General features: G+C 42.7%; 1 protein-coding gene across 7 annotated transcripts in view; it reads right to left on the bottom strand.

The window, feature by feature from the left end:
• The window catches only part of sox6 (SRY-box transcription factor 6), a 120,415-nt gene that overhangs the window by 32,936 nt on the left and 66,794 nt on the right, over nt 1-20,685 (bottom strand). For 5 of the 7 annotated variants that reach the window (XM_040203521.2, XM_078085210.1, XM_040203540.2 and 2 more), the window contains 3 exons: nt 17,370-17,542; nt 15,758-15,826; nt 2,691-2,814 (listed from right to left, as the gene is read on the bottom strand). In XM_040203521.2, the coding sequence (XP_040059455.1) occupies nt 2,691-2,814; nt 15,758-15,826; nt 17,370-17,542 (366 nt within the window). The remainder of the gene's footprint in view (nt 1-2,690; nt 2,815-15,757; nt 15,827-17,369; nt 17,543-20,685) is intronic. The other 2 variants (XM_078085209.1, XM_040203549.2) reach the window with 1 other exon arrangement.

The following is a 20,685-nucleotide window of genomic DNA, read 5'->3' as shown; positions in this document are numbered from 1 at the left end:
AGTGGGGGGGGGGGGGTAGTTGCCCTTCGCTCAGACCCCACTTCTGCCTGTCACTTCTTCTCACAAACATATAGAGCCATTAAGCCACAGACAAGTTAAATGTATATACCTTCTCTTTCACTTTGCCCTCGCCTGCTCGCCTCACTTTGCAATCTTGTACAGCACAGCACAATGTGATACGGGCCATGGAAATTCAATCCCCATTTAGTAGCAAATAAAATCACACAGCACAAGTGGTTTCAAATAGTGCTGGCTTGTGTGTGTAGGGGTGCACTGTGGTTATTTCTACACCTCCCTTTTTTTGGTATCGCTTTTCTCTCCCTCTCACTGGGCTGTCTGTGACGTAAGAGTTGGGAATAATAAATGGCTGGATGTCTTTGGATGTCATGTGAAAACTGAGGAGGGTCATTTTCTAAGTGAGCACACCAACCACTGCTGGGTTGTCGGGCTCCGGGGGCCTGTGAGTCTTGGGTGAACACAGCCGAGGCACCCGACTCCTGCAGAATGGGCGTGGTGCCAGGTTAACGCCACTGGTAAAAAGGGAATTACAGTGTTTTTTATTTAACTGGCCACGGCGGGTCCCATGCCCGCAGCCTGGATTCTAAATGCAAAAAGTGTGTGTGTGTGTGGGGGGTGAGGGGGGAGGGGGGTGCAGGTGACGCCATGGTCACATCAGGCTATATTTCCCTGCTCATGCAGTGCCATGAAATATAAGTAATAGATCTGTCGAGGGTTGACAGATGCAGCGGAGACCTTTCTTAGACCAGATCAAATGATGATGAATGAAGTATATGACGACAACCCTCAAACTTGAGCTTCTCTTTTCACTGGCTTTTACATGCCATTAAAATACCAAAGCTGTTAGCGGAAAAGCAAGCTTACATGAACATTTTAACAGGGTAATAAAAGGTTATAATTCTATATTGTTGAGATTTCATTCAGTATGTCTGATGAAAAAACTTAATTCACTTATTTTGATCGAGACACAAATACACATTGTGATAAAAAAGACCTGAAATAGAAATAAAATAGCACAAGGGAAATGTCAACTTTCAGCAGGATGTCCAAGTGGCGGACATAGAAACCCAAAGACTATGGGGTCATTCTGCATGTCCATTAGCGCCACATCAGACTTAATGCCACCATGTCTGTGTAGATGGTCTAAACAGAAAGGGGAGTCTATTTGTTTAGATGTTTTTATGACTGTGCTTGTCTACCATGCAACACCAGGCCATTGAGCACAGCCAGTAGATGGGTGATGACTTACCACTATGGTGCCAGAATGACTGTTGCCATGTGGGCACCACAGGGCTGAGGGGTCATAAGAGAGGTCCCTGGGAGCTTTCTCATAATGATAACATCAGATTAGTGTGCCTTAGTCTTGGAAGTGAATGCTTGGCCACTCACTTCATAGAGAAAGGACATGACAGCATCCTGTCTACCCTGCAGGTGGTGGTGATAACATTGTACTTTCTGGATACATGGCGTATATTGTGTTGGTCGGCGAGAAGTAAAAGAGGTTTTAGCTTTGCGAATACCTCTCCTGACTACCCAAGTCATTTTCAGACCCCCTTTGCTTTTCCTCCATGAACTCATGCATTATGCAGGAACTATACACATGACGACCCCTGACCATGATTTCCTAATAGCTCCTGTTATTTGAACTAAAACATTTTCCATGTCAAACCTATTGCACAAAGCGCACTAGTAAAAGACTCCCCCTCAGGCACTTTGTTTAAGCTGTCATGGCTCCATAGTTCCAAAATAGCTGACTTTCGTTTTCATCCTGTGGTTTTATAGTTAATTCATTAACTGCCCTACCACACCTTTTAATGTTCGGCTCCAAACCTGCTGACTTCCCAGTGCTTCTGTTTTTAGTCCTTTTTCTTATTCCAGTATTGTTTTATAATAACCAGGAAAACTTTATTTTTTTTAAGATGCCTTATACAGTAAATATTTTTTTTAAGCAGCAACACATAAAAACAGCTTAATGATAAGATAGCTAAGAGAGACATGTAAAAAAATTGTTCTAGGCTCTTGGACAAAGAAAGCATGTAAGGGGAAAAGCTGAGGCTGAAAAGAAGGAACCTTTTAGGCCAGGGATATTTTTTATATTTAACATAAATACAGTAGTATGTGGTGGCACATCTTTAATTCTCTTAAGGATATAATGGTGTATGAGGTTGCTCCTTTAGTGGGGCGTTGGACAACTTTGAAACAACATTTCATTATTATTTTAAAGGCTGTGGAAAGCTTCTGTTTTAGTTTAAAAATAAAAAGGGAAAGAAACACGGCATGCTGTTACAGGCAACGCTAACTGTTACATGCAGAAAAACCGGTTCCTCACACCATCCAAGCCATCCACCTTGTAATTGTCTTTCAAAATACATACTTGTGTTGCACCGTAAAAGGGGGAGTTGTTGCTAGGCATATAACAGTGAGAAGACTTTTCATGCAAGTCTCCTTAACCTCCGACTGTGGATACAAATCAAATTTCACTGCCTCTAATGTTCAAACTGGATTAAAACATTCCCAGTCCTTAGTTCAAGTTCAGACAGAGCAGATCATGCCAGTGGGTTCAAGTGTGAATGAATAATTTGTTTGTTGCTGAGTGCATCCACTTTGGTAAGGTGAAAGGACATGGCAAGTAGAGAGAAAATGACAAACAGACGACTTAAGTGCAATCCTACCTGGCTTATAAGACATTCCCGGAGGGAAGAGAAATCCTTGCTGGGCGGCGGCTGCTGCTGCCAGAGTACGTTGGTCGTGTGGAAAAATGGGGATCATGAGCGGAGGCATGTGACCCTGGACCTGCTGAACAGATAGGGAGCAGAGATCAGAGAGAGAGGCCTGAGCATAGCTACAATACCCAGAAACACAGAGCCCACTCACAGGGAAGCCAGATCACAGCCCCTGCTAACGCGAGACGACAGGGGCACCCAGTGCTCGCACAATACCTGGCCGAGCTGCGCTTGCCCTTAATCCAAACCACAATTTCACCTCGGTACATCAAAAGACCCCCACATATGCACATATTGTTCCAGCGGCAGTGAGAGGAAGCAACATGCAGGACAGAGGGCAGCGAGGCTCAGAAGATCAGCACTGCTTCTTTAGAGAATTACTTTAGAGTGTTGAGGGAAGCACTCACCGACACACCGATACAACGTGTTTGCAGGAAGATTGCTGAACGTTTTATACAAGAGACTCTCACCTCAAGGGAAAATCAACTCCTGGCATAATCTTGGATATTCATATACTTGGATGATAAAAGCATAAAGACAATCCAGCAATTTACTGCAACTGTTCTTGGCTGAAAGACAAATAGCGGGCAGTTGAGAAATGCTCGCTGTATTTCTGTTCCACTCACATATTAACCTTCACCATCCAGACCCTTGCTAACTTGCCTACTGGGAATATGAACCTAAACCCTCTGTATGTGTGTGTCAGGGGTCGGTCAGTAGCTTATGTCTTAAAAGTGGCGAGTGCGGGTTCTGCAAACATGTTACAAGGTCCAATCTTACTGTCATTCCCTGCTTCCTGAAACTCTATGATGGGGAGCAGCACTGCTAGCATGGGCCTGCAATGGTTAATCTAGCGCTGAGCCAGGCCACCTCAGGGGAACCTGCCTGGAAAATGGGTTAATAAAGGTCATCCCCCAAAATAAACACTTTACAGAATGTTTCTCCATTCAGCCCTCCTTAAAATCAACTCGCAATAAAACGGGTCTGGGTGCAATTACTGCCGCTGCATTGGGGCATGAAATCAACCTGCTCCGAGCAATGACTTTTCCCCCATGTTCTGGCTGAGGTCTGCTATGATCTTCACTTTTTCAGCGTTTGCTGCTCCCCCTGAAGACCCTTCCCTGGCTTAGTCGCACCCAGTTTCTCTCAAAACTAGAGCGCTAAACCTACTTAAAACTACTATATTGATCTGTCTGGAGGTGCAGAGCTAGACTGAAAACGAAATAAATAGAAGCATTTTTTGCCTACTGAGCTTTTACAGAAGTACAAGTCCAGAAAGTGCATTATAGAAGAATAGAATAGTATGTTATTCTCCCAAAAGTAATTCTGTAAAATGTGCTGTTGCTGAAGAAAAATAACTAGCCAAGGAGACTGCGACAAATGACCTTAAATAAAACATTGCTTTATGGGGATTTGAGTTCCAAGTTTCCAAGCTTAATGGATGAAAGATGAATCTTGGCCTTGCATGTATGGAACATATGGAAAAAACACAATAATTAATGTCACAACATGAAGTTGGGCCAGTGACAGGCGGGGGGAACACTGGGGAACACAGATTTTCTCTGTCTGTATATTTGGACTGTAAAACCAGATGGAGTCTGTTGCTGAATGTGCGGTAGTCACAGGGCAGAAAAGGGCTCCCTTAAGTCCACATCCCTCCAAGTATGTTACATGTGTCACAGGAAAGTTTATTTCAGAAATTAACTAACATGCCTTAGCAGTAAATTAAAAGTAAAAGCAAGTTTTTTTAAACAAAACTATTTTATTGACTATCGGAAAAAGTCAAAGCATCTTTGCAAGACTGTTCTACATGGGCAACTTTATTAGTCACAACTAAAAGCTTCTCATTAACATGATTCTGATCATCCTTTTTCAAATCATCCACGACCAGCTATTCATGTGAGTAAAAATTAGTCATGATGCTAAAGAATGGAAAAAAACATTTCTTTCAAGTTTCTTTCATATCAACATTATTTCAAAGGACCAATGCAATTGCTTTTAATTAGTACAACTGAATCACACAAAAAAATTAAATACCGAGACCTAACCAGTATTTGGTCGTATTTTTCTCCAGCACTAAATGTAAATTAAATAATTTCATCCGGGATACCAGCTTTTATTGCAATTATTATTTTAAAATATGGAGCAGAATATACAAGATTCACTGAGGCAAGGCAGAGTGCAAATGTGCGTTGAAGGGGAAATAAATGCATTGAGTTTGAATAGCTGTGATTTGCAGTAATGAGTTCTGTGCATTAAAGTTTCATTTACAGCAACTAATGTCAGAAAAGGGCAAATCAAAAATTCAGGTGCTTCCAAGGTGGCAACAAATAGCGTAGGTTGGTTGAGCAGTGTCGATGCAGATTATAACTTTTTCACAAGTGCTTTGTACTGTAAAGTAAACGAAGTAGAACAAAAATAACTTGCAGGAACAAATTCTGTTCATATGCGCGCTCTCCCACCCAGACCTCCCCCTATCCCATTAAGAGTTACGCTCAAGTTCATCCATGTATGGGCCGAGTGCCCAGGATATTTCTACTGCCAAGATGATCTTGAGGAGTCGGAGAATGAAGTGGAGCAGATGTGAGCTGGGCACTTGGGCAGCGCCCCCCCCCCACCCCTTCTCCTCGTAAATACAGCGGCATTGTTGTGCTGGCACTGCTCTTCCTTTGTCTTAGCACTGCTAAGCACTGGATAATGTCATTTCACACCATCTGCCCCGAGGCTTCATTAAAGATACATGAATGGGCTATCTTATGAGGAACAGGTGCTATTGTTTGTCCCTCAAGACCCGGCACTAAGGATCTGACTCTGAATACTTGAAGAGGAGCATCTGTAGCGATCAGTCAGACAGACTTGGCTGAGGCCCCCGTCTCTGCCAGCAAGCACTCCAGCAGAGGTTTCTGGGGGAACTTAGCCTCCTTGCAACATGTATCATCAATTCAGATGACCTGATGAAGTCTGTGTCAGGCCAGCAGGCAATCTGTTTCACCCTCAAGGAGACGCTGGTGTTGATCAATAGAACCTGCTTGCAGTTCTACTCACCATGTGGATGGCATTTTGTTGAAAAGACTTACAATATTTAGTTCTGTCACACTTATCTCGTGTAGTAGTTGTGTTTGCTTTTAGTTTGCTTCATTGTGCGTTACTGACAAATACTTTATTCAACCTCTTTACAATCCCATACTCGATCATTAATTCCAGGAAATAAAACTTAAAGAGTAAAATGAAACAAGAAAGCACTTAAAGCTGACTGTATAATTATTTATAGCCGGAGCCCATCCCGTCCTATAAGGTCCCAGTTCATGCGACGAACCAGAGGACTGATATGTAAATACACAATGGAAAAAAGACATGGTGAGCTCCATTAATTCATCCTAACACTTACACATATGCAATATGTGCATACCAACATTCTCAGTCTCACACACACACACAAATACACTTAAAATTCAACTCTAATACCTCATTAACCTATAAACATCGCACTCTTGCAACTACTGTGAGTTATTTAGTTTTACTCCAGTGGTGAGATAAATATAGCACTTACAATATTTAGGATGAAAGATGCACTTTTATAATAATTCTTTGATAAGCTGTGCGATTAAAACATTTCACGAGCTAACGTTCATTTACAGACCTGTATGAAGCTCAGCTAATGCTATAAGGCATTTGCGCTGTGAGTTGTGTTGTTTTATAGATGTGTAAGCATCCACCTACAAGACAGAGCAGGCAGCTCCAAAACACTGAGTGCTAATGGAGATGTACAGCGCGTTACAGCCCCGACTCGGGCCCCTGTCAACACCCATGTTCCTCAGTTTCTGTTATAGCCTCTACAAAGCACCCGGGGGCCTCGAAAACCCCCTGCTGGCTTTCCCTCTGAGCCCCCACACACTAACCATGCACTGATCCACGCTCAACCTTGCTACTCGCTATGCACCACGATGCTCTACGTGAATGAAACTGTGAGAGTTATCGCTGTGAGTGACAGAATCAGTCAGAAATAAAAAAGATTAAAAGAAAAAAATAAGACAAACACCTCTCTGATTCTCAGTGTGTTTCGTGGATGTTGGATTGAAAGGACCTGTGAGCTCCTGGGTTTAACATCCTGATTAATTGCTACTTGACACCTTTTAAAACACCTCTGACACATATGCTTATCTTGGATATAATCGGCATCCATATGCCTCTGGCAGACACGTGTGTGTAAAACCCCTCCAAGTGTTCAATGAACATGACTGACAACAATACAACTGCAGGTTGCCAAAAATTGCTGATGAGCTTGTGGTGATGACGTTCTTAAGTCTGTACAATAATTTAGATTATAATAAGCACCTTTCACACTAAGAAAAGATCCCAATCACCAGCCATCATTTGGAAGAGGACTCAAGTTTCACTGACATCTCCTTTTAATAAAATTACTTCCACACATTAGTAGCTGTCAGATCCGCAGCTCTCACAAACCTTCTCTTTCACATTTTTCTATAGGAGGCATTCTGTAATTTCACCCAGGGAGGATAGACTCCAGCTGTTGCTTTAGGAACTGATAGTTCACACTTTGCTCACCCCTGCTCTCCGCCGAGCTGCGCGCTGAACGCCTGCGAGTAGAAATCACCTTTTGTGATCCATTTGAAGGTAAAGTGATCCTGAGGAAGCCGGCACGTCTGGCTACACCCCAACAGCAGCACACGCGGTAGAACCGACGCTAGACAGCAGGATATGTTTAACACCCGCCACTGTGTACACAGCCCGCTGGGTGTACACTGTACTGGAGCCGAACCGGGAGAAAAATCACTCAGTGGAAGCACTTCTGGGCTTGCGAATCCTCTGTGTTGCTTCAGGTTTACCCCCCCCCCTCCGCCATGAAACAACAGTGTTTAAGCACATATTACTCGGTCACTACAGGTCACTTATCAGTGGGTCATACTGCAGCCGTACACGCTGAACAGTCGCTTCGCGAAGCAGACACACATTGATCGAAGAGAGGTGATGGTGTTTGGATTTGTCTGTAGCTAATGCTAATCACACAAACAGATCAATAGATTTACAACAGACTTTGATGCTCCCGACTTCATATTACCACCCACTGGACTGAAGAACATTATTCCAGCTTGTGATTAAGGGTGGCAAATACACTAGAGGGGTTCAGGTCACTAGAGCCCTTAGCCTGGTAAAGTCTCTGACCCCCCCTTACTTCATTCCTGCAATCGCTGCACAACACACTTCTCTACGAAAGTCATGGGTAGAACGCTAAAGCAAAAACGCAAGGAGTGCACAAGCACTGACAAATAAAAAGCATAATATTTATTCTGAATTGTTGGGGTGCAGCTTTAACGGTGACAGCGGGCACCGTTTGCTCAGGTTTAAGTGTAACATTGCACGTCAGTCACGCCTGTGTGTGTATTTCGCGCACAGTGCTGTTCAGTACAAAGTGCAGCAAATCCAGACACTTTAGTGAGGTCAGACCAGAAGGAACAACCAATAGATGACTTCTTGTTCCACTAATTCCTTACACAGTAAAACAAGCCTTCTTGGAAAACCGCCATTACAATATGTCTATATTAAGTCGATGGGAGCTTGAAAGCAAAGTCTGACCCACCTAACACAGCCCACCCCAAATCCCTCCCCTGCAGCCCTGCTCCATCTCATCGCTCCGCCTGACTTCCGTAGGATTCTGGATAAAGCAGCCAGCTGCTGTTTGTCTAAATACGCTGCTTGGCATTTACAGGATTTTTGCACACCGCCGACTGTGGTTTAAGTATTAAATGTTAAAGGAGAAATAATAACAGCTTAAACCTAAAGTGTGACGGAAATGATAAAATAGGCAGAGAGAAATAAGTTAAACAAACACATTTATAGATAGTCAGAATTGGTATTAAAAGATCCAAAAAAAGCCATTCCAGTCATCAAATTTCATCAATGTATCATAAATTATGTTTTCCAGTAAATTTAAATAAATTAAATTCTTTCAATTTAATTTATCCGTTTGAAAAAAATGACAAAATGAAAATCAAGCTTTTAGATGCCTTCTTCTCTTTTAAAGCTTTGTTTGCTTTGTAAGTGACCAAAGAGTTTTCATGCTACAGCTCTCTATTACATTACACTGTGTGTAACACAATGCACACACCGCGACGAAACCTGCTTTGCAGCGTGGAAATGTGGATTATTTTTAACAGGAAATTCAGTGTTATATTTCTGAAGAATATCAGCTATTTTGGGGGGATGGAAGCATACACAGAAGTAAGAATGAATGATATTTATTTCAAGGTTTTGCCATTAAATTAAAGTTTGCAGTAAACTGTCCGAATCCACGGGGACTTCCTCAAACAGCATGTGTAATGACGGGAAAGAAGAGAACATACTTAAAAAACAGCAAAAGGGGGTTTGGGGCCGGCATCATTATTCTGCATATACATCCTCGCAGTATGGAAATGAGAATAAGTAAAATACATCGGACCCTCATTGCAGGGGAGGGGGGGGGGCAACTACAAGCATTTGACGTGAACAGGGTAGGGGGAGTTGAAAATGTGATACTGTGAGGCGCATCACATAGTAGTTGTTGTATATATATATATATATATATATATATATATATATTCCCTTTAGATGTGACATCAATCATTTATTTTAAATTTGTGGGGAAAAGGATTTGGTCAAACTGCAAAACAGAAGAGCACCCCGACATTGTGTATGTCCACGCTACAGCTGGGTGTCACCCCTCTGTCTCTGTCCGTCATCACACTGAGGCTCTGTCTTCACTATTACCTCCCAGCTGCCGAGGCCACACATAACAACAGGGCTCATTCTTTTAGGGGACACAAACGCAATGAGACTTTCAAGCATGCAACGAATATCCTTGCCTGATTTGACAAAAGGTCAAATAAGAGAGGTGATATGAGGACTTCTGTGAAAAATACTGCAGGATGAATTATGGTAGCGTAGGAGTGGAATTAAAGTATAAAGAAGGTATTCTTTTTTTAAACTGAGAAATGCATGAAGTCTTTTTGTATAAGTCTTTAAGAAAACTGTGCAGGACAAAATAACTCATTCAATGTGTTCTGTTGGGAACAGCCTTTACAAAACAAAAACCTCCTTTTTTTTGCATCAGTTGGGCTGAATGCTTTGCTTTGCCACCCCAATCCTAAGAAAACACGCACCCTTTTCTCCCTGCCGGCCGCGGTACACAGTAGAGCCCATTAATCCAGCTCCTTCTCACTGCGGCGGACGATGGCCACGTAAAGCCAACGCAAAGACAAAACAGTTTGCACAACATTAGCAGAGAAAACACATTTCAAGCGGAGGGGGAGTGGAAACTGAATCAACATCACACTGGTGGATGTGTTCTCCCTCAACTGATATTTTTCCTACGAGGGTCGGGGTACAATGGACTTTAAGTGTAGGAGCTCTGCTTTCACCCAGGGGTGTTTGCGCAGCTCTGAACAGGTGCTTTATAGTGATATATTTGGGCAGAACAAAAAAAGTGCTGTATTTCTATGTAGCTAAATAATATACTGTGTATATACACATTTTTCTGTATTGGGTAAGTTATTCCAATCACTTGCGTGAAGTGATAGAAGGAAAGGAAGGAAATTTGCGTGATAAATTATCGGTCCCACGGCTGCTTTACAAACTCCTCAGGTGACTAATTTTAAGTAGACCCTCAGGTGTGATTTCACACATTACAGTTGTTCATGTGGCACCTCTCAGATGGAGCCTCTTAATTATCGCTGCTTAAACTGCTGAGGTGTCTCAATACAAAGGCCAATTACACAATAGCATGGCTTGATTGTGTATTTTACAGCAATAATGGATCTTTGTTTGTCTGCATTAACATTACAACTAAGCATATGTTTCATTTGACTGCTTTTAAACAGACTTAACAAAGCCAGTGATCAGTGGTTACACTTCATTCACAAAGAAAAGGAGATCCTAATGGGAGTAAAGACACAGACCGATCATACCGATCAGTAAGGTAGAATCTACACCTTTTCCTCCATCATTACGTTTTAACACGGCCTCGACAGCTTCATTGTTTGAATTGCAGTTTGTGTAATGTCATCATTTCTTCTGCTTACTAACAATAAGACACAATTCATAACTAATTGAATAGATCCCTCCCTGCCGATAAAGTCCATTGAAAGGAATTATTTGTATCCGAGTGTCAATATATTAAATCACAGCGGCTAATGAGTCGGGTCAGCGCTTTCTTTTATCTTCAGTCTTGCATGTGCACATCTTCATCAGCTAACAGTCTCCTTAAATGGGGGATGAACATGGTGGATTGAGCCTCCCTGGGAAAGAGCCAAGCGCATCTGACTGGGCTGTTAATGCCCCAACATAATCCTACCGGCATACTAACACACAGCTCCCCAACACAAGGGAAAGCATTGGCAGCACCCACAGAGGCTGCAGTCTGCACACTTAAACACACATGATAATTTCCCTGCTCTATTATTCTCTTATTATCATGCTAACAGTTCCAATCTGGCTGTGCTAATTAGGGGACTTAGACATTCTCTTTAACAATGTCTATTTTTCAGCCTTTTCTTTTTTTTTTGCCAGCGCATTAATAAGAGTCTCACACTGAGAAAATCATTTGTGCCGGGGAAACAACAAAAGCATCTGAGAAAACATAAATTAGTGCTATTATCTTTGAGCAATTACCATACAGCTCTGTGTTTATTTAAACTCATCTGATTGATTTAATATATTTACCATAATGTTAGTTTTGGATTCTTTGCTTCTCTAAATTGGTAACCAAACAGAACCAATGCATTAAATTACTGCATTGGATTGGATAGCATGCATATTCCATTTTTTCATAACAAAGAAGTGATTACAGAACGGTATTACTAAAAGCCAATTTACCATACAGGCCAAACACCAATTTGACAGAATTATTTTTGTTCATGCTGGGAGAGCTGGTAAGAAAAATATTTGATCAGCATAGAGACGTTTAATACATAGCTAAAAGAAATTGTAACTAGTCTGCTGCGGAACATAGAGTAGAATAATCAGGCTGTGTGGGGTTTGCATGGAAACAGATAGTACAGTTTGATACAGGCCAATTATTAGGGGTCATCTGCATCTCAGTGAGTAAGACCGTACATTGACTTTTGATGCAAACTAAAGCAACAGCCACCATTAAAAACCCAGTGTGTTTAAGTCGGCAGGCTCTACAGCCTGTTAACAAAGACGATTCTTTAACAAAACCTTCCTGTGAATCATGCGGTTAGTTTGTAACAGACGGAAATGTGTCTTTTTCTGTACTGAAACAGAAGTAGTCTAGTCTAGGTATCTATTTACCTTTACTTATGTTTATATTATTAAATCTGTAATCACTTCAGGCTCCGGATCCTGTGTCACATCTCAAAACATATGCCTCCAGATCCACTGCTGGGATTGTCCGCCTTTATAGCTGGGGAGCTAAATACTGGTGCCTTTGGATATAAGCTTTTTTTTCAAACCCTTTAGAATTTTAACACCACAAAAGACATATTTTTTCTGAAGCCTGGAAGACTTTGAAGTATGCGGTGGACAAAATGTGTTCTTTTGGACCAAAGGTATGATGAAGGGCCACAGATAATGTGTACTGTTCATACCGCCATCGGCCATGTATGAAAAGAGAACGAAAGGTTAAAGGGGAATAAATAGACCCGCTTGATGAACAGATCATTTAAGTTTTCAAAAGCAGGGTTTACAATGGCGCCCATAGAAATGCACCATCTCTTACACCCTGGATCTCACAGTCGCAGATGACGGCATTGTATCATGGCATTTCTATTGAATTAACATGTTAAATTAAATGATTTAGATTTAAATTGTCACGCTCTTTCATCAGGCGAGCAGAGCTGAGTGAAGATAAAGTTGACCCAGACCTTTCCTCCAATATTCATTCTCTTGATGTGTGTATCAATGCGTGGGTCGGTCCCGCGTATGAGCGTGTGAGGGACAAACCATGGTTTGTGCATTAACAGAGCCGTCCTTGACGAGTGTATAAACCGTGGTCATTAAAGTGTGAGAAATGAGGAGATGGGTGCTCAGTGCATGACTATGGACACTCCGATCACTTGAGTTACATCGAGCTCAACATCTCATCAGGGCATTTTATTTCATTTTGTGACCACAGAGAATTTAAAAAATACTATTCTGCCCTGTGTCACTTCTCAGTCCTCGGCACCATTTCTGTTGCCTTTAACTGATGCACTGTGACGAGGAAATGAAAGAAAATGCCAGTCAACGCGGTGAACACTCTGATGATCAACATGCTGCCATTTAGCTGCTCAGCTGCTGCGACCGCTCATCTATTTGGAGCAGGAGAAAGTGGGAGTGACTAAGAAACTGAAAGCAATGAGGAGGAGACTGAAATAATGCCCAGTGTGGCTGAGGGAAGAACAGAAAAGCGTGCTCATTATTTCTTAATCTATTGGTAATCTCCCAGTCCGTACACAGACTCAGAGCCTTAAGAAACTTCTGAGATAAACCAGCTCGCTGCTAATATATATATGTTTATTTGTCACATGTGTCTTGGTGGCGTTTCAACTAAATCAAGAGTTAATCTCATCCTGCTATTGAATTAGTGCCAAGATGATTTCCACGATGAGGAATACAAACAAGCTGACGGAAAACACACAAAGCCTTGAAGCTTTAACTTTTGATAAGCCTCTAAAACTGCAATCATCTGTTATCTTAAAACAAGTGACATTGTAATCCCGAAGGACAAAGACTAAATCTCTATCCCTCACTTGTAGGGAGAGGATAAAAAGAGAGATGGCTATTCAAAGGGAAAACTTGATTAAACTGCATTCTGCCTCCGTCCAGACCTCCGTAGCTACACACTCCTTAAGAAATTCCTTCAATCCACATGCACAAGCCCCTTGAAAGAAACCATATAACATGCCAACAACAGTCCCCGTGGTTTCATTGTGTGGGCATTGGACAATTCCACTGACGATCAGCTACATTATCAATAAAGGACCTGAGCTTATAGGCTCTCTCTTGACTTTCTTCCTGAATCCAGAACAGAAGGACTTTGAAGGCCGGTGGGGTCTCCAATAAAGTTTGAGGTCTGCGTTCTAACAGCACAGTAACTCAATCCCTCAACGCTGCTTCTCACTTTACTAAAAGTCTGTGACACGCAGGCCGGAGGCGTGTTGACAAAACTAATTAAGTCAAAGCTGTTATATGTTAAAATTTACAGGGCATTTTTAAGAGACAGTGGCAAAATGCTTGACTAACTTTGACCCTCTTGTTTACTGTCTTTCCTCCTCTGACTTGGGAGGAACTAGGTTAGGGAGAAAGAACATATTCTGCTTTGAAGGACCTGCTGATAAACAAGTTTGCACGATCAAGCTCATTTGAAATATTTAGCGTGGCTCCTGTGTTCTTAGTAGGTGTTCTGTCTGCTTCGAGGAGACAGCAAAGGCGGATGGGACTCTTTGGTTTAATTGTGGATGTGGCTTTTTATTTTTCATCAGGGAAGATCTGTGGCTCACTAACTGGGCCCTACAAGAAAAAGACTCTACTCTCTACCCTCTTTTCAAGTGTTTGAAATTGATATTTAGAAGTACATTCCAATGCACACTCAACCCCCCCACCCCCTCTCAAATCTATGCATCAAGGAGAATCTTCAGGTATCATTTTCTTTTAACTTTGTGATGAAAGCAAGGGCCTTTAAAAGTGAGATGCATTAGGACTGTGCCCTCATGCTCAATGGGCATAAGTGAAGGGCCATCCATAATATGAGCATGCTAGTCCCTCAGTAGTGTATAAAGTACTTCATTTTAGAGTGTTTTCTAGACAGAGTGTCGTGCTCTGTGCTTCTCTCCAGTGGAATTTCTAATAGACTGTCCACTGCTGAAGTACAAGGTCCAGACGTGTGCCTTCACAAGAACATATTGACCGTATGGCCTTTCCCTTGCAAAGAGCTCTTGGAAGAGGCATGTTGATGTCCTGGCAGTATCTCCACTAACTGATATTTGAAAGCAGAAGTTTGTTTTGCCTCAGTGTATCACGAGAACAACCTCCATGGGTAGAAATCGCATTTTAGAAGAAAAGAGAAAAAAAACAGTATCTCATCAATGGAGCGCTGAAAGGTGCTGGTGGGAACAATTTATGGCAAGAAAATGAAAGAACAAGACGGGGAGTTGTCCGTTAGAATAACAAGCAGTGGAGGAGGAGGTGGACGGGGGAAGGATGTGCCTGACACAAAGCACACCCGGCAGGATAACGTTAGCTGCGCGCGGGTAGTAAGGCTCACAGCCTTGACCGCTGCCAGCGAACAGCTCTGGAAAACCCTGGACTGTCTGACCATGTCCTGCTATGTGCTGTTTGGGTGGTCTTTCATTACACCACTATGTACTGTATCACACGATTAGGCACACCCACTCAAATGAGGATGATAGATTCTGGCATGAGATGCATGGGTCAAAATGTAAAGTAACTTTACGAGGAAGAGGTACGAGGATGTCACGCAGCACAACGACAATGTAAGTTTCAGCACTGTGACTTGTGAACGCACGCCGCGTTGCCCTTCTGGGGCCGACTTGCTTCAGAGGCATTTACCAGCCTCTTTCATGTCCCCACCACCTCCAGGCTCCTCTTCATCACCAGGACTCATTAGCTGCTGCCCCCCCCCCCCCCCTCCACCCCACCACTCCCCTCCTCCCCTTTTTATTTTTTTGTTCGTTAAGATGTGCTAATTATCCTCCTCCATATTTTAAAGCCCTCCCAAATTACCAACAGGCAATTAACATTTGATGATAGATGAATGTTAGTGTGACACAAAAATTAAAGATAAAAAGATGAAACATTTTCTTAAAGATTAGAAGGAGAGGCTAACAGAAGTTAGCAATGATATTTACTTTAATCTCTAATTCTATTGATCCGTGCCATTAAATCCAGATATGTGGTTTGCTGTGACAGCGGTGGGGCACCAATTAGAGAGAGGTGTAATCAGCGCAGAAAGAAGTAAGAGATGTAAGTGTTAGCAGGCCAACAGAAACACGTTTACTGACCTGGATCTGTTGCTGGAGGAGGTTGATTTTGTGCTGCTGCTGCAGAAGCTGCTGCTGCTGTCTCGCAATCTGGTTGGAAAGAGAAGTAAAGGGTGGTTAAGAATTACAGAGGATAATGAACTACAATTATATGATATATTGCTCATTTTCTAGACATTGTATACATAGCAATTGTTGTGCTACAACAGCAGATATAATAAATATAAAATAAATAGTGTTTACATTGAAAATAATCAAAGGGGATGAAGCCGCAGATTAATAATATGGTAGAATATTATTGAATTTATTTTCATTGACAAACAAAAAAATCTGATTTCCTGATGAAAATAAAACAACAAGTGCTGAACTGCAGAGTCAACGTTCGTGGTAAAAAAAAAGGAATAAATGATTTACGGGACGGACGGCCGTGTGTGTGATGGTGATAACCGGTTCAGGCAGTGAACGGCTGACAGGCGTCCTTGCGGCCACTGAGTGACGGGTAGCCTCACCACAATCCCTCTAATCCCGACATTCCCTGCTCTACATGCTCACTCCATTGAGAATGACAACCTAGTTTTAAGTGTCATTTAATTTTCATTTTTAAATATAATTACTGTAAGATATCGGTCGCCTGCAAATGTGTCAAGATTAATTTGTGCTGGTTCCCTCACGAGTGTCAACAGTTAATTACTGTGTTGTATCTTGATGGCTTGATGACATTCTGGCTCTCAGCGGGATCCCTCTCTCCCCCTTTCCTCCCCCCCCCCCCCCCCCCCCCCCCCCCCTTATCCATTTTATTAATATTCTTCCATTTTAAAATAACATATCTTATATGACTGTTCATTTATGTTGCAATGTTCACAAAGCCTACAGTTGAGTGTAGTTTGCAAATGAACATCATTGATTGAAAAAGAAATCAATAGTCTTAATGTATTATTAGTGTACTATGACCAAATGCATTACTCCAAGGTATACGGTCCATACGTCTCTTCATTTACCACAGGAGGCTCTGAGAGTGTGTGGGGAAAACTCTGAGTGAACTCCTCGCTGATAATTGACTTATAGCCATTAGGGGGGCTGGTGATAATAAAAGTGTCGCCCGTGTGGATAGTTTGTGTCCTTATTTCTTCCCAGACATTAACACACTTCATGGCCTCTGCTAATTTGCTGATTTGTACAATATGGCTCATTGGCCTGATTTGTGCAGCAAATCCAATGCCAGGTTTGTTCTAATAGGAGTCGATTTATACGATATAGAGGACTTCCATGTTTAATTTAACGTTTAATTGGCACATTCCCTCGCATTTGTTAGTACAAGTCATAATAACATTCTTTTACCACGCAGCATAAATGTGAGCGAGAGAGCATGACCGAAATATAAATATATAGAATGTAAAAAAAATCTCTTAAATCACGTATTCCTCCAAATTCCTACGGAGTAGTATGATTTTATTAACATTTCAGTCAGAGAGTTACGTGACAATTTGTTAAAAAATGTATTTAATGGGGTTTGTTATAGACACAACGTGGAGAAATGTGGGGATTAAGTAGACAGGCCTCCAGAAAGACAGAGAGAAAACGAAAAGGACGACTATTTCGAAACGAGACAGAGAATGTGTGGGTCTGCAGTTACCTGCTCCTGCTGCTGACGAGCCAGCTCCATTTGCTGCCTCTGTTTCTCCATCTGCGAGGCGGCCAGCTTCTTCTGTTCGTCGTGGGCAGCCAGTAGCTGCTCTCGCAGGCTGATCAGCTGGCTGATCATTGTGGAGAGCTGCTGTTCCTTTTCTGCCAGGCTCTCTGGAGTACCTAGCCGGGGAGGAAAGAGCGAGAGCAACGTTGGGAGTGGAAAGGATCAGCAAACACAAGGTGGAGATCCTGAGTCATATGCATAGATATAGGGGCTGTGGTATGTGGTCCAGAAAGAAGGAAAAAAAGGAAAGAAGGTAAAAAAAAGTACGCAAAAGGTCTCGTAGTGGCCTAAACAACTGGGGTGAATGCTTTCGTACCTAAAAAAAAAAAAGGAAAGAAAAAGAAATTACCTGCAGAAGGTCTTTGGTCAAAATAAACTAATGCTGCACATGCCGATCATCATATTGTGCTATAGTACAGTGCACAATATACCGCACAAAGAAAACCACACAGGCAGCAACCAACTGCAGTGAATTCACTAGAAACTGTTAAGGTCACACGAAGCCTGGAGTTATCTATTTACTGTAGCTAGTGTTCACAGCATTCACGGGAAGAAAGGGAAGGAATTGTTCCCGCCATGTAGACAAAGAGCAGCAGGGAGCTGTCAAACTGAGGTGGCAGCTTATGTCAGACTACCAGGGGGGAATATAAAGAAAGTGTTGAGAGTTAGTGTTGGCCTCAGAACTACAAAAGTAGTTCTTTATACGGCCCTTCCAACAACCCATTAGAGGAGTAACTCCTGACAGAAGAATGAAAGGTTTGTTCAAACCTGTCAATAACTGCAACAAACATGTTAAGGGAAAAGTGAACAATACACTATCAATTCAATTATCTGTGCAGCTACTGAATGCATACTCAAAAAAGCAAAGCAATGACAGACCAACAGGCTTGTTTCTCTCTCTGGAGGCACATGTCCGCACTGTGTGTGATAGATAGAGCAGCTCCGCTGCACTGCTCTCTCGCTCCGCCTAATCAATGCTAAGTGATCCTACCATTGACTTACACCGCCAACATAATTGCCAGTGAGAGGCTAGACAGTAACTCACTCTCCTCCCACTGGACTTGTGTGTGTGACAAGCTGATCCTGTAGAACACAGGGAAAGAAGGGACGGGGGGAAAACCGACAGAAGAGACAGAGAGAGAGAGAGAGAGAGAGAGAGAGAGAGAGAGAGAAGGACAGCGGGAATGGAGAGCGAAGGATAAAAGCATAGAGATCGAGACAAGTGTACAGCGAAGTCTGGCCCGGGGCCAGCAGGAGCTGAATTCTTTCCTGGGTGTCTTCCTCTCGTGTCTGGCCACATCTGTCTTGAGTTTCTCCGAGAGCTCCCAGGGGCCCTCTCCACTCAAACTATTTTAATTTGACTAAACACCTGATTTATTTTATCTCTCCGATGAGGAAAGCAGTTTGTCTTAATAGGGCTTGTCAACCTCCAGATCCCATTCAGGGCAATTTACTGGCAGGCTCGTCTGTACCTCGGCTCGCCTCGCTCTGCCTCCGCTGCCTGCTGCATTGGAAGAGAGCTGCAATTCTCAATTTATCCTACGAACGAGAAAAAAAAAAAACACCTAAAAGCAGCTATTCATTGGGCGTCCATGCAGCTTCCAAGGCCTGAATTGACTTCTTATTCACCCGACTACACTCGTTGTCAATGGCTTAGCTGTAGAATTGATACATTCAGCACCAATTGTTGTTGTTGACCTTTTGCTTTGTCCACGAAGAACCTGCCGCACAGGTCACTAGAGAGATACATATTGCTACCAATACCCGGCTGGGGAGGTGGGAGGGACTAGAGGAGAAGAAGGACAACAACGAAACTGACGAAAATAATAATACAGATGAAGACGACCGCCTTCCTACCTCAAGGCCTTGATGACCTTGAGTTGGGAAACAAACACCTGGACTCAATAATGCCTGCGGTCACATGTTGATGGACAGCACATACATGTTTGTGTGCATGGATGGGCAGTGGTACTGGTGCCGGGGTCCACAGAGTGTGGAGAGCTCAGTTCTGTCCAGACACCAAAAGAATACTAAGAGAGCCCATTGTTTTGTTGAGCAAAACCTTGGGAAGTCTAAACTGCCTTCTGCGCTGCTATTTGGGCCTTTCCCCTTTGCAAAACGTAATCCTAATAATTGAACACATTGTTAAGACTGTATTTCCTACTAAAACGCTGGAACGTCAATAAGTATCATTCAGAGTATTGGTGAATGCTGCCAATGTTTAAATAAAGCATTGTGAAAACATTTCCCTTTCTAGGCTTTTGAAAATCAGACACACATGTTTTTTGTTGGCTGGGTAGTGTAAAAATCTCTTTCTTCCTGCTTTAAATTATGGATCAGCTTTAAAATGCAAATAAAACTTTTATTGGGTGGTGTAGAAGAGGAGAGTTGTGGTCTGCGTCTGACCAACCTGCTGACAAAAGAGGCCCTTTCCTGCATATTGCATGGCTTTTAACAGCGGCGGGGCAGCGGTCTGCCTGTTAACGTGTCTCCTCACATTGAGCTGGCGATGGCAGACAGACGGCCCGGAGATGCCTTGGCTCTGCATAAACCCCCGGCTGTCGGCTCAGACCTAACATGTTGTGACATCTTCCCTGTTGGACGACTGAAGCCGAGTAAGACAATACCAGCCTGACTTGAGGAGAGGACCTCAGCAGTAAGCGGTCAGGTTATGCTGGCACTTTACTTGTTTTTTTTTTGTTTTGTTTTTTTCTCGGGGCCCCTGTTCACTCGACAGACGCCAGACTGGCACATAGGAGGAGGAGACGGTAAAGCTGTGTTGTTCACTTTCAGTGCTTTCAGCGTTTACCTTTTGAGATTTCTGTCTCTTTTAAACGTCCAAAGTAGGGCAGAAAACATCAGCGACGGGTGACTAAATAAATGATAAGAGGGAAACAAGCAGAGCCATGGTTGCTTGGGGAGGGATGGGGGTATTTAAGCCTTGGGGTCTTTGGATAAAAGGCACTTTGTAGGGGTGCGATTTGTTCTGTCCAATACCCACATCTCCCTCGCTCTTGGCTCCCTCTTCTCTGCTCTAATCAAGCAGTCTCTAATTTGGGTTCCAAGTCCAGTACCGGGGAAAAAGAAGGAGGCTTGTTACTTTGAAGAGTCCCGAGTGAATAACACAGATAAAAGATTCAGGCACAAAAAAAGAAGAAAAGCGAGGGAGGGCGAGGGTGAAAAGGGGGAAAATCACAAGGCCCCCTATTCTCTTCCCTTCCTTTGGTTAAGACAGCTGAGCCATTATGACCAGATCTGA

The sequence above is a fragment of the Gasterosteus aculeatus genome, chromosome 12, assembly GCF_964276395.1.
Source record: "Gasterosteus aculeatus chromosome 12, fGasAcu3.hap1.1, whole genome shotgun sequence".
In the NCBI taxonomy this organism is placed as follows: Eukaryota; Metazoa; Chordata; class Actinopteri; order Perciformes; family Gasterosteidae; genus Gasterosteus; species Gasterosteus aculeatus.
This window is presented reverse-complemented; position numbering and strand designations above follow the sequence as displayed.